The sequence below is a fragment of the Haliaeetus albicilla genome, chromosome 25, assembly GCF_947461875.1.
Source record: "Haliaeetus albicilla chromosome 25, bHalAlb1.1, whole genome shotgun sequence".
Classification (NCBI taxonomy): domain Eukaryota; kingdom Metazoa; phylum Chordata; class Aves; order Accipitriformes; family Accipitridae; genus Haliaeetus; species Haliaeetus albicilla.
This window is the reverse complement of record NC_091507.1, coordinates 8,579,042-8,603,253: the sequence shown is the minus strand read 5'-3', so window position 1 is coordinate 8,603,253 and position 24,212 is coordinate 8,579,042. Positions and strand designations below refer to the sequence as shown.

Genomic DNA, 24,212 nt, shown 5'->3' with positions numbered 1-24,212 from the left:
GGGAGAGAGAAGGGAACCCATCCAGGAGCAGATCTCACTTTCCCAGCTCTCTCCTTCCCCCTAGTTGTTGTCCTGCCTCTGTCACAGCTGCAGCTCCAGCTCCAGCCTCTACACCTTCACCCTTAGTGCAGCAAATGTCTGGGCTGCTGATGCTCCTGCTCTGCTGAAAAGCCTGCCTTTGGTTTTCTGTGGTTGCTACTACATGCAAGGTTTTTATTTTGAATGAATAGCAAATATGTCTCAGAGTTCTTTTTGTTATCTCATTCTCATTGAATACCTTACTTATAATATCCTGTACGCTTCACCACAGAAAGCCCCGGATGCTAGCAAACAGGCTGGCTCTCTGCAGAGGTGTAAGGCTACTGAAGCAATTTAACTGGTCATGTTATCTGAATGGACTCAGAAACCTGGAGACACAATGGTAAATCGTACAGCTCAGCTACAGGAAGTAAAAGACAATAATACTGCATCTCCAGTGCATCTCTTTTTTTTTCTTCTTCTTTTTTTTTTTTTTCCTCTGCTGGATTCTTGTTCAAGCAAATCACAAACAGGCTACAAAAGCATTGTATAAATTGAGAGAGAATAAAAAAGGACAGCTGATCATAAACAGCCCTTGTACAAACCAACGGCCCGAACTGTAATGTGCTGGATAACGTAGCTCCATCATCATAAAGATATCACCTGCGCCTCAGGGTAAAATGGGCTATTTTAAGAATAAAGAACAATCACTGCATGAATATAAAAGTGACTCGGCATTAGTCAGGAAATTGCAGTTACATTTTAAATTCAGTAACGTCCGTGCTCTGATCTGAGACACTCAAAATGTCACCCTATGCTTCATGCATATTTCAACCCTTTTAACTTGAAGGACCAGATCCTCAGCCACTACGAGCCTCCCCTGCGCAGCCGTGCGGGGCAGAGCTCACGCCACCCATGGGAAGAAGCACTCATCCGAAGCTGCCTCCGGCAGCCAGCTGGCAGCCAACCCTGGCGCTTCTCCATCGGTGCCACCGTTCCCCCACTGGTGGAGAACGCAAGCTGAGGCACGGGACAAGCTTCCCGAGATGAATTAAGAGTGATCCCATCTGGCAAGTGGCTCGCAGGGAAGCAGGGCTCGGGACTACCCTGACTTGTTCTGCCTGGGTCTAGTCTGGCCTTCAATAACCTTCAGATGCCAGGCAGGAGGACGGCGAACGCTCCCCATGACTTCTCATTCCCACATTTTGTGCGAGTGCTGTTTTGACTTACCTTGTGGCAACGAAGCATGAACTACAAGGGCCGGATCCTCAAAAGCCTTGTACTTTGCATAGATATCTATGTCAGAGAAACACGAGTGCTGAGAAGATATAAAAAGCTATCCAATCAGCGAGGAAGCCTTTTATATCACAGTGCAGAGATGCAAATGATTTGCAAGGCAGCGGGGAATCAGACTTCAATAACATACTATAGATATGAAGGATATAAAATTGGATACACAGAGCAGACACTTTTGGCAGAACCCCTGCAATGATTACCTGCTCTCTTCCCATTTTCTCTGTGTGTGCTTTTTGCTTTCCAGGAATCTGACATCAATGGACTACATAAGACAGAGGAATAACCTGTGACACAGAACTGACAAGGATTTTTGTTGAACAACTGTTTTCTCTGTGAGACCCCATCTTACTAGAATCGTGTTGTTTAAATGCCACGTTGGAAAAAAGATCAACACTGCTACTTGATTTCATTACATCCAGTCTTGACTTTATGCATCAGAAAAATAGGAGCACGTAGGCTCCTGTACCTGTACCATGATGGCATCTCCCAGGCACATACAGGTAGAATCACAGAATGGTCTCGGTTGGAAGGGACCTTAAAGATAACCTAGTTCCAACGCCCCTGCCATGGGCAGGGACACCTTCCACTAGACCAGGTTGCTCAAAGCCCCATCCAACCTGGCCTTGAACACTGCCAGGGATGGGGCAGCCACAGCCTCTCTGGGCAACCTGTGCCAGTGCCTCACCACCCTCACAGTGAAGAACTTCTTCATAATATCTAATCTAAGTCTACCCTCTTTCAGTTTAAAACCATAAAATATATTCCTCTTACACATGGAATTAAATTTAAAACCTATGCATCTAAATCTAGCCTGTCTTGGTGCTCTATGCTCTGTACATACGTTTTCTACACTGAATGAAAGTATAATTGTATACTAAATAAAATAATATTGACATTACGCATTTCTACATTGCTTTCTTTTTCTGAAGGCTCTAAAAGCTTTCTGAAATAAAAGCGCATACAAGAGGCCAACCAGCCTAAAGCAGAGCACAGCTTACCAGCAAACTGTGCTGGCACACCAGTGCACACGAGGTGCCTGCGACGCGTGGACCCTTGAGGACACAGGGTATCGATGCTTCACAGCAAGGCAGGCAGATTCTCAAGCAGAGGAACTCTGCCTCCTAACTAGGTGGCCAGCCGGGCAAAAGACTGGTGGTAGTTCCCAGCTCCCAGGTATATACACAGGCTGGCCAGTCAGCTAGAGAGCTAGGAGGTAGTGGTGTTCAGCTGCCCACAGACCTGTCCTAATAAATACTGCCCACCTGGCTCAAGCTACGCCAGACAGCATGTGCTGTGGTTTGGCAAGCCTGTGCACGGTCAGCAGGGAGGAAAAGCGGAGCAAGGACTTGGTGGGAAGAAGTTCGGTGGGAAGGAGTGGCATGCCTGGCGTCGGTAGCATCGAGAAGTTCATTCTCAGCCACTCATTTGAGTGGGGCTCTCTGTGGACCATTCTTCCTACCATGGAAAACAGTCTCCCCTGGGGGATGCCCCTCCATAGCATTTTGCCGAGTCGGTGCTGATAAAATAGGGCAATGCACAACTCACTAAATGGAAACTACAGGAAGAGTTAAGGCAGACAGAATTTAATTAGCTGCTTTGAAATCCGGCCAAGAGAGGAGCAATATACAAGACCTTCTCCTTCCTTTTAAAATAATGTTTTATTGATTGTATAAGTGATGAATAAAGGACCAGGATAAGGCAGGCTATGAATTTTCTGTTCAATTAATTTTTAGCAGAAATTCCTATTTTTGGCTTAAGATATTGTGCAACATAGACAGACAAGTTTGAATTGTCATTACAAAAATTAGGGAGGAGAAGAGAAAGGGATTGTTTCGTATTTTTTCCAAACCAAAATAAGTAAGTATTCAATTTTGGAGTGAGTAAGTGAGTGAGTGCTTTGTGGTTTGCTGATTTTTTTTCTAATTTTTTTTTTTTCTTCTTTTCCACCAGAAGCTGATTTTACCACTCGTCTCCATAGTGCTGTCTCTGGCAGCAGTCTCCCTAGCATGCTGGGGCAATGTATTTGTAAAAAGTAATGAGACGCCAAATTTCAAACTGGAGCCTGCAGTGGCTAATGAGGTGTTTAAATATGGACTCAGCTTCTATCCAAGTTTGAAAACTGGATACATGTTTAGCACTTCCCTTGGCAGTCAGTCTTACTCTGGTTTCTTTTCTGGCTGGCTTTAGCTGGTCTGTGTTCTGTAGAGGTCTCCCGTTTACGTCCAGTGATACCACGTTTAGTGAAGAGCATTAAGTCAGCTCAGGGTACCCACTGAGTAACAGGGAAAACAAAATTGCTGCTCTGCACAGACCACTTCCTCCACACCTCCTGTGCACAGGCGCTCGCGCTGCTCTCGGCTTTTTCTCTTTCATTAACGGTTGCTTTTGCATTATGCGCACATGCGGAGGGAGCGGATACAGACCGACTGGAAGCAGGGTGCAGTGACAGCACCCGTTCCCTTCCCCGCCGCATCTTGCTTCAACAAAAGGCTCCGAGGACCTGTGACCGTACTGACCGACGCACGGCTCAATTAACCTGGCCGCTGCTAGCAGTGGTTTTCCTGGTGTGGACCTCCTTCACACCGCACTTGTCTTGTGCATGTTATCCTCCCCTCACCCATCACCACGCTCCCCAATTTCCAGAGTGTTAATTTGCCTGGAGGGCAGAGTGCTCCGAGATCAAACTGCAGAACAACCCGATTGCTGTGTGCTCCATTAAAAGACGAGTGATGCAAAACGTGGGTGACATGCTGGGGTTTTTAATGAAAGGCCACACAAAATTTCAATATATGCCTTAGGATGAATCAGTGAATTAAGCAAAACACAGACTTGCTGTATTAAAATGACTAAAGTTTCCTAATGATTTATGTATTAATCTTGCAATACATCATCACCATTGCTTAGTCAAGAATATAAAAGACTATTATTAAACACTCATGAAGCTTTCACAGTCTTAAATTCTTTCTCTCCAGGGAAGGTAGCACAAGATTTTCGGTAATTTGCAGTTTATTTTGAAGCAGCTACAGAAATATATTGCAGAATACAGGTATGTCTTTTCTGGTTATCATAAGCAGTTTCGTTCTCTTTTCCTATTATAAACCAAAGCCTGAGTCCTAAATATTGCTTATTAGATTTAAGCATACTCCCTAAAAGTGCTACATATATTTATCCCGTGAACACATTTGCTGAGTCTCATCAATTGTGATTTTCCCTCAGTACAAAGAAAAAAGGAAATACAGAGACAGAGAAAAGACAGAATTGGAGAAATGAGAATATATGTATTACCGCTGAAAACTAGTATTTTGCTAATTGAAAGAAACAAGCATATGCACAACTAAAATCTAAAGTGTCAACGTATCTACTTATTCAGATGTTGTTACAGTTATGTTTTGTACAGTAGCTGTCCTGTTACCAACTACTGCTATAGGCTACTGTATAGTCACCCATTTCATATACATGCCTGGGTATTTTGGGTGTTCACTGAACAACTGTACTTCTTCGTGTACATTTCTTTCATATACTTGATATGTGGCCTTTTAAAAAAAAAAAATTATATACATATAACAGTGAAGGTGGCCTTAGCATACCCCCATGTATTTGAACTGGAATACACTGGCAGCTGCAATTTGAGTGAATCAGGACTCAAGCATCAGGGACTCCTAGAGCACTCTCATGACCCTGTGATGGTCATGTTGGAAAGGAAGGCTACAAGTCTGATCAATGAAATTAGTGGTTCTACACAAGCTGAAAAACAAATCCTTCATGTCCTAATTGGTCGCACGGGGGTTACTTAAGCAGCCAGAGGCAGGTGGCACTTTCAGAGCAGCCCTTTCATTCTGACCCATGGACAAAGACTGACCACATCTCAGAGCTTTCCCCCCTCCCTGCAGTGAGCCCCTCAGTGCCACGTGCTGCTCACACACAGCTCTGGCCAAAACTGGGCTTTCTCTGACATCTTTTGACAGTGGTAAAATAGCATTTTTCATCTTAAAATTAGCGGATAGGTGTAAGGGTAGAAGCTCAGAGCTGGGAGATGCTCTCTAAGAGGCAAAACGTTGGTGATGGTCTCAGTAGCTGATTTGTGTGCAAGTCAGTGACTCCTGCCTTGTGCTTAACCCACAATTCAGTAGGAGCCACAAGCTGGAAGCTGGGTTGTGGGGGTTTTTTTAAAAGCCATGCTTCCCGACTTTCAGCACTTCACTGTATAAATACATAGCATTCAGTGACTAGCCCCTTGTTATAGCCTGTAGGAAATGCAGAGGGAACAAAAATTAACTTACTGTCTTTGGAGGACTACATTTAGTGAAGGAACCTGGAATGTCTTTATTATAGAAGTATCTACGAAAGGCAAAGTAAGCAGGGGCTTGTCATCCTGGGCATTACTGTCATCCAGATGGAATCAATGCATCATTTTGCATTTGGCTGATCCCTCCTCCTAATGGCAAGAGGTTAGATGTCAAGATGCTCTACCGATTGCCTTGCTGTGTGTAGCTCCATTGCTGTGTGCTCAGCACGGTTCTCAAATGTACCAAACACGGACTCAAAGATGGGTCTTATCAAAGTCTCAGCAGACTCAGTATCTTAAAAAAAAAGTCTGGGTTTTCTGTTTGTGTATGGCTGGTGTTAATTTCAAATGTTTTTGATGATTTTAAATATTGATGACTGTTGTGGTTTAACCGAACCAAAACCAAGACAATGGCAAGTTCAAGCTGTAATTACTGTAATTCCATTCTCTCAGGAAATATATCTCTTTATAAAAAATGATATAAATTGCTTCTTCTGAAGCATCATTTTTCTACAGTCTGTTCATATGATGCACTGTTAAGTACTTGCTAATATTTGAAGTAGTATTTGAGCATAATGGTATCCCTTCATTCAGTTAAAAATCTCCATCAAACAAATGAATGAGTAATAAATAGAAGGAAGCAAGGGTTTGCATTGCTGCAGCCAAGAAACAGATCAAGGCTCCAAGACCTACATTCTGTGTCCTTGTGACCCTTTTGAGTGATGGAGAAACATCATGGCCACATATCTTTTCATATTATCTCTTGGATAATCTGGATCTCAGGTTACTGAAGATTGTCACACATCTTTTAAGATTATCTCTTGGATTAGAACAAGAAGAGCTCTGAGACACACTCCACACACTTATGGAAAGCTTCCTAACTCTCCTGCAACAGAGCTTTTAAGCTGAAGGAAGCTATGGGTCTTCTTATGGTTTCTTCCCTTCCACCAGAATGCCCATAGGGCCATAAAATGGCCCGGTAATAACTTGGACAGTCCCAAATCTTACTTCTGTTTTGATAAAACCATCTTAAAACTGGTATAGACTTTTACAGACCAGCTGCAGATTCTGGACTTTTCATTCTGGGACTGAAAGGGAACTGTAGGGCCTGGTTATGCATAATAAAGTGTTGCCATTTCAAATTCAGCACAGTGCACCAATTGTGGTTAGCAGATTTCCAGTAGACTACGTGAAATGTGTTGGTGTATATGTGAAGATAATGCAAGGTTTCATTATGTGGTGGGCTGAACCCACTGCACTGCCTTGGAGTTGAGGAGGCGCCGAATGTGTTCTGCAAGTGCAAATGTTCACCACACTGAAGGACTGGTCTGTCTTACCAGGGGAAACATGACTTGAATGTGCACACAGACTGCAAAATCCTTCTTCCTCCAAGATGTCTATAAATACTGTGCAGAAAATCCTATGCCATCATTCTCTGTCCACAGAAGTAACACAAGATTATCAAGTCTGGCACAACAAAATAATTTTGAAAATCAGGTTTTGTTTGTTGAAACAATCTAACCACTTTGCTTTTTCAAAGTTTTCTTACGTAGTGAGAATATGAATATCACAGCTTCAAACTGAGAGGTAAAAGTGACTAACTCCCTGTACATGAATTAAGACACGGAACAAGCTCATAAAGGAAGACAACTATTTGTTAAAAATAGCCACAAGAAGTCTTCCCCTCTGTTGGAAGGCCTTTCTAGGTTAGAGAAGAAATACAGCCGAAATGCCAACAGGTACAGGAGAGATTAAAATGAGGAAGTTTTCTGCACCCATGAAATGACTCATAGTCCAGCCACGGCAGAGAGCGGCCCTCAGCTGCTGTGAAAAAAGATGTGGGATTTAAATAAGCATATGAAAGGGGCCTATGAAGAAGGGGGGGTCTTACTTAAGGAACATGAACAAGCCAACTTCAGCAAACAAAAAAACCTGCAAGAAACGGATAGCATACAGTGGCTCAAAGTGGTCCCATAGCCAGCACCGCAAAGTGGTTATTTCAAAGTGCAGTAAGGGACAGTGACAGCAATCACTTTCTCTACCATTTAGCCTTAGAGTTGGATTTTGGTTTTGTTTTATAAATTTCCCAATACTGTGTCACCCTGGAACACTGTAAACAGAGATCTGTAATGGAAACCAAGCATTTCCTAAGAAGGGGCACGGCATGGCCTGGGGCCAGAGCGCATGAGATCTCTTCCACTTGCAAACACACCATAAGCAAGTGAAGTCAGGCAAGTTCGGCTTTCCAGGAAATGATGAGAAGTTTCATGTCCAAACCCTGAAAAACTAACACACAGTCACAGAGCTGCCCTGCCCCAGCCCTCACTGAAAAACGAATTAAAAGATACTGCTGCTTTGGCAGACTGATTGATTTTTGGAGGCAATTCAGATACTGAACACCCCCCCCCCCCCCCGAGCTGAGAACCAAAAGATTTCATGCAAATCTCAGAGTATTTTAATTTGGGTATTTCTGCGGTACCATATCATAGCTAGTATCCCTGTTAAAAGCTCTTGAGCTTCTAAGAAAGTTGTTGTGAGCCACAGTGCTCCTCGGTCTCTGTCCTTTTTGGGAGGCTGAGACAGTGCTGTATACAGCCACTCTCCACCCCCCCCGTGACAAGAAATGCAGGGCAACCACAGCACCTGACACATAACGAGAACAGGAGAAATGGAACAACGAAGCTACAGCTATATAAGACATTCTGGAAGTATTAGAACTCCTGGGAGCTAAAATATTTTACTTTTACAGTGATGCATTTTATTTAGAAAGTATATTTTTCATAAAACTGACATTTTTATAGAGAACTTGATTTTATCAAAAGACCAATTTTTCTTCACAGGTTTAAGTATTCAAACGTTTGGTCTGCTTTTGAACAGACAAAGTTCTCCTTCACTGAAAGAAGAGGTTTAGGATGGGGAGCAGAGAAAAGGTTAAGAGTTGTCATTTGTAATTGCAGAGGCAGAAATCTGCCTTGCCTCCCTCCACTACACCTCGTAATCCTTAATGCACGTGGCAAGATCAGGGATGTATGGTTGTGAAGAACCAGGAGCAACGGCAGGGCTGACCCCAGAGGGGATTTGTGGAAGGTGAGCTGATCATTTTGACTGTTTCTCTTAACACGTTATTGAGGGGATTTACAGGCACCTACACCAGCTTTCCTCAGCTACACTAGGCAGCTCGAAGGACAACTCCACTGAAAAAGTACTGTGAGGATGGTGGTAGTTAAAGCAATTAAGAGGAATGCTAAAACCATTTGAATAATCACCCAGGACCTGAACTCCAAAGCTTTTAAGGTTCATTCAGCCTTAATGAGTCTTTTTGCTCACAGGGAGAAGTTAAACTAACCTTCCCCTCTCCAGGGTGACAAGCTATCTCCACTCTGCATTCTCCTGCAAGTCCCTTTTGCCTTCTCTGTCACACGAGTGCAGTACATTAACTTTCAAATTACCATTGAACCGTCTTGCAGTTTTGGAAAACAGCGCGTCTATGAGATCCACCGTCCCGTGTGTCACAGAGAGTTGACTTCTCCCACCCAACCCGCCGTGCAGGGAGAGGCTGCGCAGCAGTAACACCCATAGATCACATACCTCCCAACCTGTTGCAATTTTGAACTCGTTCAGAAACACTGTGTCCTATTAAATCATTAACCATTATTAATAATCTTCTGTAAAGACCATTAATCCCTTTTAGACAAGAAGGAACTTAACATTGCGACACACAAAGTAGCTGCATTTAAGTTCTCTGGTTACATTAAAGTCTGGCATTACCTTTTTGTTACACTGTGCTATTGTTCTTCAGAAACCAACGAACCCTAAAAGTATTTTGATTAGACAGAACGAAAATACATCAATAAATCTAAAATTAAAACTTTCCAAAGTTGGCATCCTGACTTAAATACTTCTCCACTATTGTTTGCAGGAATGGATAGGGATCACCTGTGGCCTGCAACATAGATAAAACACTGCATATGAACTAACCCTCTGTTTTTTGGACTGATTAATTGGTCTGATGATATAATAGCAGATTTATTTTTTTTAATTAATTTATAGAATTTGAGACCTGTGCCTTCATGAGTATACTCATTTTCCAGGCCAGCAAGTCAATTTTTGCAATTAATGCTAATTGCTGCAAACGCAAGGGATCATTTTGCAAAGCAGCAAATCTTTTTGCATTTATACAGAAAGCATTTTGCAAAGAAGGACTCAAATACCCTTATGTATGTGCAGTAAGCATTTGAATACTTATCATTTAACTACAGACAGGAAAACTTGGTAACCTGCTGCAGGAAGGACATGTTTAACTGAATACAGCAGTGTGCTGCAGCTGCTTAAACAATACAACTCAAAACAAAACCATATATTTCCTGAATAAAATAAAATCTATAATAAGATTTCTCTCTCTTATGGTCTAGAAGAGACTTTTATGATTACAATTTCTGTAGTTTTCACAGCATTTTATTAAGCAACAGTCCAGTGACACAGCTCTTTATATGTAACTGTGAAAGACTTCTGTACTGACTAAAATGGATTAACAAATGAAAGTGTAACATATAAAATCACTCCTATTTCCTTTTACAGATTTTCCTTTATTATTTTAAAATTTGGAAATAAAACAATAGTACTATGCTACTATTATGCTACACCAGCTTCATGTTTGGTTTTGCTTGAATTGAAGATATTATACATCCCCTAAGTTCTTCCAGTCAGAGAGAATTAAGAAACTGTACATGACAGATCAGTTGTGAAAAGGCACTACAGGAACCAACCAGGATTTTTTTTTAAAAAAAAAAAGGTTTTCATTTAAAAAAATGTTGACTCATCAAACCATTCTCAGTGAAAGAAATCTGTTCTAAACAAATGTCCAGCTTAAAAAAAAAAGTAATCTGAAACTGATGGAAATACCTTACTTCAACTGGATGACTTAGAAGTTAAAAGTTCGGAGTTTCAGTTTGATCAACATTATACTTCAAAATACGAATGACAATGTACTCGTAAGGATAATTACAAATAAACTAGAAATAAAATATTCTGAAATCACTGAAATCAAAGGGTTTAGTCTGAAAAATATTTTCCAAAAGTAATATGACATTTTAACTTTTCATTGCTATTCATGGTCAATATTTTCAAAATCTCAGCAACGCTGATGGGACAAAATCCTCAATTTTCTACCCAAACTTAATACAAATTCATTTACCAACAAACATCACACGCACGCAAGAAGTGAAGATGAAGGACACCACCCATCCAATGAGAAGAGATCTCCAGACGCTTTGCTAGACAGATTTTCCCATCAGTACGTGACACCTCCTGTCACAGCCCTTATGAACTGCCTAACAGAGGAGATGATTAACTGGAGCTGCCTGGTCTCCCCAGCATCCTCCCAGGTCCTGGGCAGGGCTGTTTACCTTATTTTACACTAGCTAGGATGCACATATGGCAGCTGGCATTTTTGCAATGCTTTTCATTCAATCTGTATTGTCTCTGACATGATTCATGCACTAGGGCTACAGGGAAAAGAAATACAGAAATTATCTGGGGACTGTACCAGCTTGGAGAGTTACAAAACCCATCAGCTCCTTCTACAGTTGGAGAGCAGAGGAAGGAGAGCAGAAAAAGTGTGACTAACTGTTCCAAACATACAGGAGACATGAACCAGAAAAGGAGCTGTCTTACTGTGGCTGGGGAGTTCATAGATCTGTGATTCACAGCATTACAGGGCCCATTTGGCATGCAAAAAGAGAGGATGATGAAAGGAATAGTTAGTCATGGAGAAAAAGCTAGACAGAACACACAAAGATGCTAACCCCTGGGAAAGGGAGCATATTCAGGTGACCCACAGCCTGGGAAAGGGAATAAGGTCTTTTCTTCTTTATTTTCCTAAAATTCCTTCTTACTTCAGTAGGTAAGGAGTTGAAGGAGTGCCCTCCATCCCAGCCTTGTAAGACCACCACAAAATCCAGTGCACTGCTCAAGCCTATCTCAACCCAAGAGGACGGCACAACATTCTTCACACTTTTGCTAAATCCAGACAGCCATATTCTCTCATGACCATATTTTTTTTCAGTGCACAGTGTACTACCCTCAGCATGCAATTGCTGAAATCACGCTTGCAGATAGATAGCGTTTCTGGTAAACTTTCACCTCCTTGAAAACAGTCGTATTCAAAGTAGGGATGAAGGAGAATGATTTGCCTTAGGGATCCCCTTGTCGACTCATGTGATTGCTGTTGAAAATGGTCTGGATCTAAAAGACCACAAAGGTGTTTGATGTTCTTCATATATCCTTCAGCAAAAGAACTGGGAGAACAGTCATTGCTCTTGTGCGTTTGCATTTTCAATAACACACATGAAACAAGCTATGCCCTGCCAGTTTGGAACAAGCTCTGTCCTGCCTTGATGTACCCATGCTGTGTCTCTTTTACTGGTGTGTGTGAAAAGGATGGGCAGGAAGGTGGAGAAATGACATTTGTAGGCGAGAAATAGGACTGGGGCTAGGGGAGAAGATAAGAGGAAGATAAATGGAGAGGAGGAAATGAACTGGTGGGAAAAAATAAGACACCCCCCCCCCCCCCCCAAAAAGAGGAAAAAATTATGAGATAGGGAGGGAAAAGGCAATGGAGACAAAAAAGCTCAAAAGACACAGGTGAAGATGAAACTATGATCACAGAAATCAAATAGGCAGGCATGAAGAGAGAGATAACAAAGGAAGAAAAATAATGTAAAATGCAAGGAAAATCAAGAAAAAATTAAATTAACACTTCCACCAAAAAGGAGCTGAAAAGAGAAACATGGGATAAATCAGATTGGTAAGATGGCAGAAAACAAACCAAAGAGGAAATGTGGAAGACAGTAACACAAGCTGCATTTAATACTGTTCATGGGACAGACCTTCCAACAATTATTTGTTACGCTGCTGCCCTGTGGTCACTGTGATATGGATGACGTCTGCCTTCAGAGCAGGTCTCTGAGCAGCAAGCACAAGCCATGGGGAGCAATGGCCAGACCTGTGACTGCCAACCCAGAGACTCCTGAGTGGGAGAATGATCCCATAGAAAAATCTGTGGTAAAGCAGAGAACTGAACCGCTGTTTACTGTCTCCTTTATGTCAAGACAGTCTTCTGCGTTCCCTTGTCTGCCATGTTTGATGGATGAATCCCTTCTCCACCACTATAACTCACCTCCAGTTTGGACACTAGCCCAATCAAAATCTAGGAATAATGGGACAAGAGCACAGTAAACAATTCAGTCTGCTGCTGCTGGTAATTTTTCCAGTAGAGAGTAGGGTCCCCTTTCTCCACTGTGAATAAATTATTCCAAACTGTTTTCTGCTTTCCTGCCAGGTTAGGACTACCAGCCAATCCGGGAACATACACCCAAGTCGTGAAATGAATTATGGCCAATTAGTGCAACTCAAAATAAGGAAGAAGCCAGTATAAAATTTTTAGAAAGACTTCCCATTCACACAAGCAGCAAAAATGAGGGATGGCATCACTGGGAAACTGTGGCAATTCGTGGAACACTATCATATCACAGTGCTTACCACAGGTGTCTTTACCGCATCCATTAAAGCTCTTAAACGCTGCTCTGAATCACATGGCATCTCCGAGGCCCCATGGTGCAGGCAATGCCTGTGTACCCTGCAACAGTCTTCCAGGGTCGCTAAACCACCCGCTCTCGCTGTAGGCACACGCTCAGACACACAAGTGATCTCACTGGTTTTAGCAGCACCATTTATGCGACGACTAATTATTCACCTGAGTGGGGGCTCATCGGCAGTTAGGCTAAAAAAAAAACCCCAGGAGTATCTTCTTCTGCCTGAAGCACGAAAAGGTTTGGAGCTGAATCCACAGCCCCTCTGGGTCCCACCGGTGTGCCTGTGTGCTCGGAAAGCAGGCACCACTGCTGCCCCCGAGCCATTCAAAGCATCCGTGTGGGAAAGAGCAGGCAAAATCAGTGAGAGTCTGTCATCCTTTATGGCTCTTCTTACACTAATAAAGTTGAAACGTAAGGGGCAGGGTTTGGCGCAAAAGCTGCAGGTAAATCTCACTAGTATATTATCATTTTTTACATCAGATTGGTCATGTTCATGCTCAACCATAACTTTCCTAACTGAAACATTTCAGGTTCTTTTTAAATATGAGTTAATAATGATGAATCACAGGTAAGGATGACCCTAAATTAGAGGCACAGTACAAAGCCTTGCTATAATCAAGGGAACTACTGTTATCTACAGACACAGAACAGCCATATTTAATTTTGCATTCTGTACTTTAGCCCAAAGAAATAGTAATTACACACCCCTCAGCCCCTTTGCATGGTGCCATCCAGCACATGCCCATCAGAAACAATGAATACATACATCAACTGAAGAGTAAGGGTAATTTCCTGTGGTTGTTTTACAAGCAAGAGATTAAACTGCGACTACCCTGCAGAGTTTAAACAATGTGCTTGTAATAGGACTGATGCTGTAGCATGTAATCAGAAGTCGAACAGAAAGTTTGACGTGCTTAATGCAGCATTCATATGTAAAGTGTCTGCAGTGGCAACAGCCCAGCCCTCTAATTTCAGTCTTTGTTCCAAACGAAACCTTGGGCCAGGTGCCTCTGAACATGTGCTGAAGTCCCTGTCAAAGGACCGAGACAGAATTTCTCCATGGAAATGATGCAAAACTCAGACTGGCTCCATGCAGGCAGAAACACTCTGGAGCCCATCAGAAGACGGGCTCTGTTGGAGCCTGTTAGTAAGCGCGTAATTGCCACAGGTGACGGCATGGGGAAATTTTGAAATGTATCATCTCAGTTATCCTGCCCGTTCCTCAATTAACTAAACAACTCTACACGGTTCCTGTGTGACACCAGAGACATCTACCGTGTCATTTGGTGTCTTCCTAATGTTAGAAATATCCCATAGACATTCACCCCCAGTTTTCCTAAATGAAAGCAGTGGGACAGAATAAGGCCACGCATTTTAACCCATCTGACTGGGTTAAAAACCCAGGACGGCCACGCGGTTGGATCTCAGTAAGCTCTCGGGGAAGCGCAGGAGGTGACACAGAGAAGAGCCAGGGCTCCAGCGCTTGCACTGAATCACCGGGCTGACCTGCGAGAGGGCAAGGACCACGGGACAGACGGGAGGGATGACAGCCGGGGGCCGGGAGGCAGGTGGGGGCAGCCGGAGAAGGGCTGTGAGGGAGGCAGCGGCGCGGGACCGGGACGTAAGGAGGGCTGCAGCACCAGGCGGAGGCCGGAGGCGGAGGGAAGGGAGGACAACGTGCCAGGAGCTGCAGGCCAGCGGGCAGAGCTGCCAGCGAGGAAGGAGCAGCAGGCAGCGTGTGGGCCGGTGGGGGTAGCTGCCCCCCCGGCCACGTCAGCATCCCCAGTCAGCTCAGCGGGCAGGGAGCTAGGAGCCACAGGCATCTGTCTGTGCCCATCTGAGGGCAGGATCGGGGCCTCTGCATATGCATTCACTTGAGGACAAAGCCTATTAGCATTCGCCCGAGCCATTTTAAAACACCGCGGTTATGGAGAGTCTCCCTGATTAGGCAGTGAGGAGTCCGGGCTCTACACCGCAGCCGTCACCACAGTGTAAGCATCAGAAAGGAAGCAAGGCTTTCAAGGTTCAGAATAAAAGACTCAGTTTACAAGCTTATAAATTATTTGTATCTTTGACTGAAGGCTGCAAGCTTTGTTCAAGTCTGAAAGATACTAAGCAACTGCTTGACAATCACCATTAATTAAAAAAAAAAGGCAACGACCCCCCCCCCCCACCATGTTCATCATTCAGTAACAATTCTCTTGGAGTTTACTCTGCACACCCTTACTACAGATCAGTGAATACCAAAAATGGATCGGTACCTGCTTTGTAAGTCGTTCAGGTGCAATTTGCCTACATAATGGGTGGCTGATGAGACAGTGATGATCCTAGCGTTGTGACTGTGCGTTCCTGATTGCTTCAGCATATCCAAGAGGAGGTTAGTCAACAGGAAGTGTCCCAAGTAGTTCAAGCCGAAGTGCTCCTCAAACCCATCCTCCGTATTCCTTTCAGGGACCAGCATCACCCCAGCTGGAGGAAAAAGGAGATGTAAAACCTGTTGATTTATTTCAGAGAAGCAGCAAGCTAGAAGGAGCACGGATCTCCTGCTGCAGAGTGTAAACACAGCATTTAGAGCAATGAGTGATTGGTGATGGCATGTGAAGTGTAAAGCTGACACTGATTGATTCCTGTTGAGAAAAATGTCAAAACCCCCACTTAGGTTCCTTTATCCAGAAAACAGGTAGACGGACGCTCTCCCTCCCTGCAGAATTGTGAGGATAAATTAGTTCATTTGTGAAAAGTGTTTTGGAGACATTAAAAGTTTAGTTAACCCATTGCTGGCGTGCCAGAATGCAATGCTGCAGGTCCACAACAATAATTAATCCATCTACAATAGGTGGGAGCTGGGTGATCCCAACAACATTCCCTCCATCAAAGGGCTCAGAGCAGTGGAGACAAGACCAGGCTAAGCAGTAGACCTGCTCTCCCAGGCGGCTTTCTGCTGAGTCCTGGCTGGAGTTTAAAGATCTGTTGAGTCTTCTTCTGAAATCTGCAACTTCTATCTCACTGGTGTGGGTGAGAAAAGATGTAGTAAATTTACCCAATATATCTTAATTACTGTGCTTACAAGCAGCTGCATATTGAAATGAGTTTTTGAATGCTTATTTTGGCAATATTTTTGCATATATTTCTACAAACCACAATTTTCAAACTCAGTGCCTAAAATAAGTATCCACATCCCCAACATGCAATGTTGATTTCAGCATCTTGCAGAGAATCCTGAGCTCATGCATAAATTATATCGTGTACTGAGGCTGTGTGGGGGATAGCTATCCCACTCCATTATAATGTGGACTTGAATGTTATAAATTATTCTTATTTTATTAAAATTTAATTATCGTACAAGTGGATCTGACCTTTGTAATTTAAATGTAGATGGACGTGGCTCGGGGAGAATAATGTTGTAGGCCGTTTGTCTTCTCTCTAAAACACATGAGTATGATACAGCAGAAAGGCCACCTCTGCTCACAGACGTGACAGAGTGTCAGCTTAATCCTCGTGCTACTTCATATGTCCATTAAAAAGCCTTTAACATCCCATTTCTTGATGTCAGCCCAATAATGGCATATTAAATGACCATTTTAAATTGTCATTTAGATGCTGTGCATCTACACCACTCCTTCTTTGGGGGGGTCCCGCCACCTGACAGTCCTGCTTCCTTACTGCTGCTTGGGCTAAAGAGGAGATACTTTCAGGATCTTTTTAGCATGGCCAACACCCATAGTGATTCACCTATGGCTGCCTACTGCTTAATCAAACAACCGGAGAAGTAGTGTGAGGGGAAGACACAAGACAAAATGAGAGAGCAAACAAAAGGTTTGGGTGTAACACAGTATACCTGCATACAGAGAATTTAAGACTGAATATGAGCAATGCTGGCTGATGGTATGATGAAAGAAACACAACACAAATTACCTGATGGGGCTCTACAAAAGCTCTGATTGGCATCTCTCTCTGTCTTTACAGCCGCTTTCCAGATCCCTCAGAAAGACAGGAAAACCCAGCTGCCGGGTGTGGTTTCTCTGCCTGTCAAATCTCAACTTTAACAACGGGAAGACACAAATCAGAGGATGTCTGGTCGGGTGGCCCGTTGCATTCTCCTTCCTCAGCAGTACTTAACTCTGATGCATGGTGCAACTGCTCACAGAGTTGGAAACAGACTTCCATTTCCTCCGTAATCTGCATATGCAGCATATAATGACATCCAGAACAGTGGCTGGGACTGAGCACTGCCATGAAGGTTATGGACAGGCATAAACGTGGCACAAGCCCTGCTGCGACTTTTTCCTGTTTTCTGGGAAGAAGGAAAGGGTGGGAAGGGCAACAAACCCCAATCTCCCAGACCAAGTCTCAGCCTGCTACAGTGCAAGTTTTAGCAGAGACAGAGCTTAGCACAAGCTGTTGGAGGGCAGATGGGAACATTGCTGCATCTCTGAGCGCTGGGGCTGGTACAAGGAAATGATTTGCAACTCTCTGAGGCCCATCGTGCCCTGCAAAAGCTGTGACACTTGGAAAAGGCAGGAGGAAGAAGTTTGCCAGAGGTCTATTTGCAGCGACACTGGTAAAATGCAAGCCCACGAAAAGGCAGCCAACACAAAACAGGCCTGGCACAGCAAAGCTGATGTGAACACCAAATGCTGCTTCTGCATCTGCCAGGGCTGCTACAGGGCTCACTATAGGACCCCTCCATGCACACACACACGGTTCTGTTGGCTGAGTCAGACGGAGGGATGGAGGAATTTGTCCAGAGACAAGCGCGGTAGATGGCTGCTACAGGCATTCAGCTTTGCATCACGATGAGCAGGCAAACTCAGGGAAGGCTGTCACCGCTCCCATCAGCCTGAGGATGCCTGGGCTACAGCAATCACCCCCTCGACCTCCGGAGAGGCACGGGATTTCAAGAGCACATAGAGGCTTTGCCCTTCACCCCAATTAGTTCCCACCGTCTGTGCTTCTTGTCCTGGAAGCAAAAATCAGATCTGAGCTCAGGTCGGGAGGCGGAAAAAAGTTTTACTCATGCAATGCACAACCGTTAAGATACACGTTTCCGAAAATTATTTTGCTCATTCTTCAGGAGCTTCCTCTGAGTAGAAATTGTGGTCAAGTCCTTGAGCAGGCACAATCACCTCGGCTTGCATTTGCTGCTACTACAATTCCCTTTTTGTCTTCAAGAGCTGGTCAAATAATATTAATCCAAAAAACCCTTGAAAGACTTTTTTTTTTAAAAGGTCCTCATCTTTGAGGTGGTTCCTATCAAGGCTATCGAAAAATCTTGCCCTGCAATTTGAGGGCAGTTTCTCTTATTTGAGAAGAAGACATTTTAATTCACAGAGAGCGAGCATACAAAGGAATACCCAACAGGCAACTGAACCTGGTTGCTTCTCTGACAAAAGGGAAAACCTTGTAAGTGTAGCAGCAAGCTCTCTTTTTTAAATTATTAACTACCTAACGTTCAGTAGATCCTAAAAGTGGCATGCCATTGATTTTCTTTTGTCCAGAAACATCATCAGCTTTACTCAAGGGCCCCAAATGCTAACTCAAAGAATGAAAGCTGCTTCTATTTTTAATTCTTTCAATTAATCCAATACTACTTGAAACATTAAAAAATGCCTTTTTTTTTTTTTTTTTTTACTTCCTCATTGAAAAATAAGAATGATTTTGCTTATTCTTCTAGTATGGAATCCATACAACCCAGTATCTTTCTGATTTTAATTGTCAATAGTCAGTCTCCTCAGTTTTTTGGAGTGCATGTCAAATTTGAAGTGGCAGCACACAGACCATTAATGTCAAACACCTCAGTTCTGATATAACTTTCTTATACATTTTTCCCTCTGATTTAGCTGGATTGTTTACAGATTTATTTTTAAAAATGTCACTGATATCAGCATGGCATTAGAAAATGAATTAATAAGGAAGCTGAGCATGAGCTTTTACTTTGTCATTGATTAGCTGTTATTGAAATATTCAGGCAAAAGACTGACAGTATGCATGCAGAAAATTGCCTAGATGACACATCGATGTGTGAGTTTTCAAGAGTAGAAATAAATTAGAATAAGGAAAATATTTTGCTGCATAACCATGCTGAACAACTGCTCTTCTTATAGATATAGTAATACCTTCCAATGTGCTGCAGTTATGCATTTATTGTAACATGTTCAAATTATACACATTTTAATTAGCTATAATGAATAAAAAAATTCCATCCTTTTTTACTTTTATGACTAGGCAATAGTCATATTTTTCTCTCAAAGAATGAACACACCTCAAGAGAACTGTCTTTGTAAACAGTCATTTATGACAATTTTCTATAAAAGTTTCTAATGAAACTCTCAGTTTGGGATCCATCAATGAATTAGTCTTATGTGAATTTAAGAGCATAACGGATCTGATACTGCACACAGTACAACCAAAATGTTTATGACAGTTGTAAATATTACAGTACAGGCATACCATATTTTTTATTGGATTATACAGGAGAATTTGTACCATGCCTGTACTGCAGATGATGGTAAACATTGCTGTAATTCCTGTACCTCCCACAGCAAAGACATCCTTCAGCTCCATTATAAAATATGTTCTAAGAGCTTCAAAAAATACAAGTATTTCGCTCATCTAGATTTATTTACAGAGAGCTACTTGGAGTTTTTTAAAGGCAGTTCTCTCAAACCCACTGCAAAAGAAAGATTTAAAATCTCTTTTTCACATGCAGAACAAAATGTCTTCCTTTTCAGCCAGGCTCTCAGAAGAGGGTTTGGAGGCAGTGCCCCCACATGCAAGTCCTTTCATCCCCAGCAACCCAAAGGTTGGGCAAACAACACAAGAGGTCAGCTGCATACACTTACATGTAACACCTTTACAGCAGGAGGTGAGCCTATATAATCCCATTCACCCAATTCTTTCTATTTACAAGGAAAAGATACATACTGTCCCAAAAAGTTCCCAAGGGTGAAAATTAATAGAGACAGTAACTCTAAGTAAAAGCGCAAAGCCTTTTCTCCACACAGGCTTTGAACTGGTGTAGTTGATTCATTTAGCAGCATTTTCCATCCCATGAATGCAGCCACACAAAGCAACCCACCTCATTTAACAGAGTGTCAAAACCGCTCTGCTCTGCACACCCATACACCAAAAGATCTATGGGTGGATCTATCTATGTACTAAATAGTATAGCCCACTTCTCTCCTGAACAGGAACAGCTATAGTGGAGTGAATATCAAAATAAGCACGGAGCAGCATCCCCTGGCTAGGCTGCCTATACCAGATTGCTTGTTCCACCTCGTTCAGTTGAGCAATGCTGTCCCAGAACATGCCTGTCCTGTGGATCCCTCCTGGCTAGTGAGCAATGAGAAGGTGCAATGCCTTATTAGAAGAAATGCCTTCAGAAGTGCCCACTGGAGACACAAGTGTACCAACATAACTGCTTTTTACAGGTACACCTCACCTGGGCTGCAGAGAGGTGAATTTACAGCCCTGCTGCGACACACTGCTTGCTAAGCTACATCCGTAACCCAGAGCCCAGCGCTACTGGTATGCTGCACACCTACTGGTATCCCAGAAAACAGTCTAGACAGCACCATACAGAGAAGCCAGATCAACAGCATACGAAAGCTGAAACGGCAACAATCCAAACAGTTAAGAAGAAAAATAAAAAAAAATACAAATGAAGCTTGGTACAGCTCTCCAACGCTACGGTCCTACTTCCCATCTCCCCAGAGGGAGTTCAGTCTCTTGCACTGCGTAATATCTTCTGGAGCTCTGTATATACGTATATGCAGTTTTCTAAAGCAAACTAGGAGGAAACAGAAGCAAAGCAAGGGATTTTACCCCATGGCATAACGATGACACTTAGATGACTCTTAGAGTCCACACCAATGCATTTGACCCTTGGGGAGATGCAAGGACATTTGCTGTCAGCCCGTCTGGCATCAGTGGTGGGACAGTGTCCCATGCATCGACCTTCCCTGGAGGGGACTTGCCACTGTGAAAACGGGTTTGATAAAGAGCAGGGCAGCACTGGGACCCAGCCTCGGGCTGTGGAGGAGAGCCACCTCCAGAGAGTTCAGTCTCTCCTGCCTCTTCCCAGAACAACTTCTCCACAGGAGTGTGCCTGAGCCTCTGCTCCAGCACCGAGCAAGTTCCCACTAGCTCCTGCCTCCCGCTCCCTTGCAAGGGGCTCTGTACCCATTGCCATTTCCACACACTGGCTTCCTGACAACTCCCTGTGCCAGCCAAAATACATGGCCCTGCCAAAGCCAAGGATGGTGTGCTGCTTCCCAGCCAAAGCTCTGGGCTGCGCTCCCCTCCCTCCCTTACCCCCAGAATCCAGTGACCCGACGCTGATCTTATCAAGAACAGCATGTGTGCGGGAAAGAGGGGAGAGGCTCAGCCCCAGACACACATATCAGCTTCATCTGCCTCTCTGCTTCCCTGCAAACGGTAAGTTCGTTCTCCCTAATTTTCTGACACAGCCACTCGAGCTCCTTTGTGTCTCAATCTCATAGATCTCACTCTGCATCCTGCAGGCATCTGCCCGTCACATGCCTGGCTCGTCCTTCCCTCGTTCCTTGGTTTCCTTACAGGGCCACAATCCATGGCTCTGAGGGTCCCACCAGCTTCCCCATCCCCTCTTCAGTGTCAAACCAGTTGTGACGCTGGGGTAGATGAGAATTATTTTCTACAAGTAACGTTGAAGTCTGCTGCCAAACAGAAGAACAAGGCTCCAATCATGTCCCCATGGCGGGGGGGATAATTCTCATCTCTGTTAAACGTTAGTAAACTCACAAAAAAGAGACCAGTCAAGAACTCCCGCACTGCAAGAAAAGGTTCAATCAGTTTGTGCACAACAGAGACTCTAGTCCTCAAGATAAGGACTCAATCCTTGTGAACTATGTGGTGTCTAAGCACTTGCAAACTCTGACTGAGACCTCTCCTACAGTTCAGACATACCTAATGCCTCTCTTCGTCCTCACTACCCATCCCAGCTCCCTCCTCCATACTTGCTCTCTTGTGGATTTCCTGATATTGAACAAGAATATATGCTACATTCATAGTTTAATTCTGTTTGTCTTTCAATCAGCAAACTCAAATGTATTGCCATCAAATTTTCCCCCATCCTAATGGTTCCCACCTGACAGTCCTGTTCCCCCCCCCATCAACTCTTAACTTCATCTTCTGCTGTCTGTCCTTTATAACCTCCCAGCCTTAACTGCCTTGCTTCTATTGCCATTCTCCACACCCAGGCTTCTTGTATAGATCTGCCTCTCTTGGAAGTTACGGTCTTGTCCCATCTGCATTCAAACCAGGCTTCTTCCTCTTCCACGCTACAGGTTTTGTCATTATGCCTAAAAATGCAAGAGCCAGCGCTTCCAGAGAGATGTGGTCACTAGCCAGTTGAGGTCACCATCCACATCAGCTCACCAGCTAGTGTCTGGCGAGACATTTAGGTCCTGAGAGTGCTGAAAGCACATCCCAGCTCCACAGTCATGTTCCAACTGTATATCAAGGTAAAACCCAGACACCCATCACCTCCTGTCTACCTCTCCCCACCCCGTAGTCTGCTTTTCATGGGATGGAAACTTGTCACAGAAGACCCAGGCCCCGACTCTGGACAGTGGAGAGACCAGGAGGAGCCTGAAGTGAGCTGCAGTGCCCATCTCCATCCCAGCTCAGAGGGAGCCACGGGGAGCAGATGGGATGATGGTGCCCAGCCTCGGTACCGGTGCATTTGCCTGCACACAGTACTTCCCACCATGGCTTGGGGTTGTGATTCCAGCAGAAAGACCTGCTCAGTCTCAACTCAGGACATGCTTGGTACAAGCAAAATCTTTAGTGATTAAAACGTAAAAGACCGTTTTCAAACTGCAGTGCTTTACAGGCTTCGGACTCAACCCATCATGGGAATATTCCACAGGTGGCGGAAGGTGCAGCCACCTCTGACACAAAGGCAGCATCTTGCCTGCATTCAAGTCCCCATTTCAAACTGTGATAACACCAGAGCCTTTCTAAAGAAACTCGCCATCATTTTTTACATTAAAAAAAACCCTAAGATGTTTTTCTTATCATTGTTGGAAACAGATAAACTCTTTTATCTGGCATTGCAAAAAATTAAATAAAAATAAATTAGCCTAAGGCAAATACTTGGCATGGAAACTCTTAGCCCAAACTTTAAAAGTTTGGCTAACTAGTAAGGAACTGAAAATTGAGTAATGTCTACTGCCAGTGCTCCCAGACCCACCTATAATGCCCACAAGGGAGAAGTGGACTGTATTAGCTGTCCCAAAGAAGAAAAAGCAGTGCATCTTTCCAGAAAAGACAAGCTCTTAGTTCATCAGTAAGTTAAAGAAAAAGAAAAAGAAAAAGAAGGAAAAAATGCAGAAATATCTACTTACAAGGACTGTGAAAACAACAGCCAAATCTTGGTAGGTTCAGCACAAAACTGAACAGGCTGCAATACCTCCTTAAGAACAGATTCACTTTCTGATTCAATGTCTTGCTGCTACATAGCGAACACAGAAAGCACAGGCTTGGAAAATGTGTCAGTTAAAAAAAGACAATACAGTCCATAACTGAGGTTTTGTTTTTACACTAAAATAAATCAGAGCATTCATAATTGGGTCTAGCTGGAAAAAAACACTTTGTTTCCTAAAAATATGCTCAGTAACTGGTTATTTGAGTTGGCACAATGGTGAGTTATCCCAATCACAATCAGAAAATAAGAAAGTCAGTCACAGCTTTCTAATTCAACAGGAAGTTCTCTTAGAAGAAATATCTTGTTTTGCAATATGTATAAAAAATATTTTTACCTAAAAGCTATGAAAGGATTAGGTAAGAATAAAACATGGCTCACTCCTGCCTCTCAGAAAAGCTGGTGGCAAATGTTCCACACACTTAAGTAGAACCGGTTGGGTTTCCTAATCCATCAATAGCTGAATTTTGTATCTGTCTTCCACTGATAAAACATTCACATTCAGGACATAAAAGCAAATGGGTCAAGAACCTGAAGCATGTGGACTCTGAGATAG

The 24,212-nt window shown here is 43.4% G+C and overlaps 1 protein-coding gene across 1 annotated transcript in view; it reads right to left on the bottom strand.

Moving 5' to 3' along the window:
- DHRSX (dehydrogenase/reductase X-linked) overlaps positions 1–24,212 on the bottom strand; it is a 170,050-nt gene that overhangs the window by 31,432 nt on the left and 114,406 nt on the right. The window contains exon 5 of the mRNA XM_069770499.1: positions 15,453–15,660. Within this exon, the coding sequence (XP_069626600.1) occupies positions 15,453–15,660 (208 nt within the window). The remainder of the gene's footprint in view (positions 1–15,452; positions 15,661–24,212) is intronic.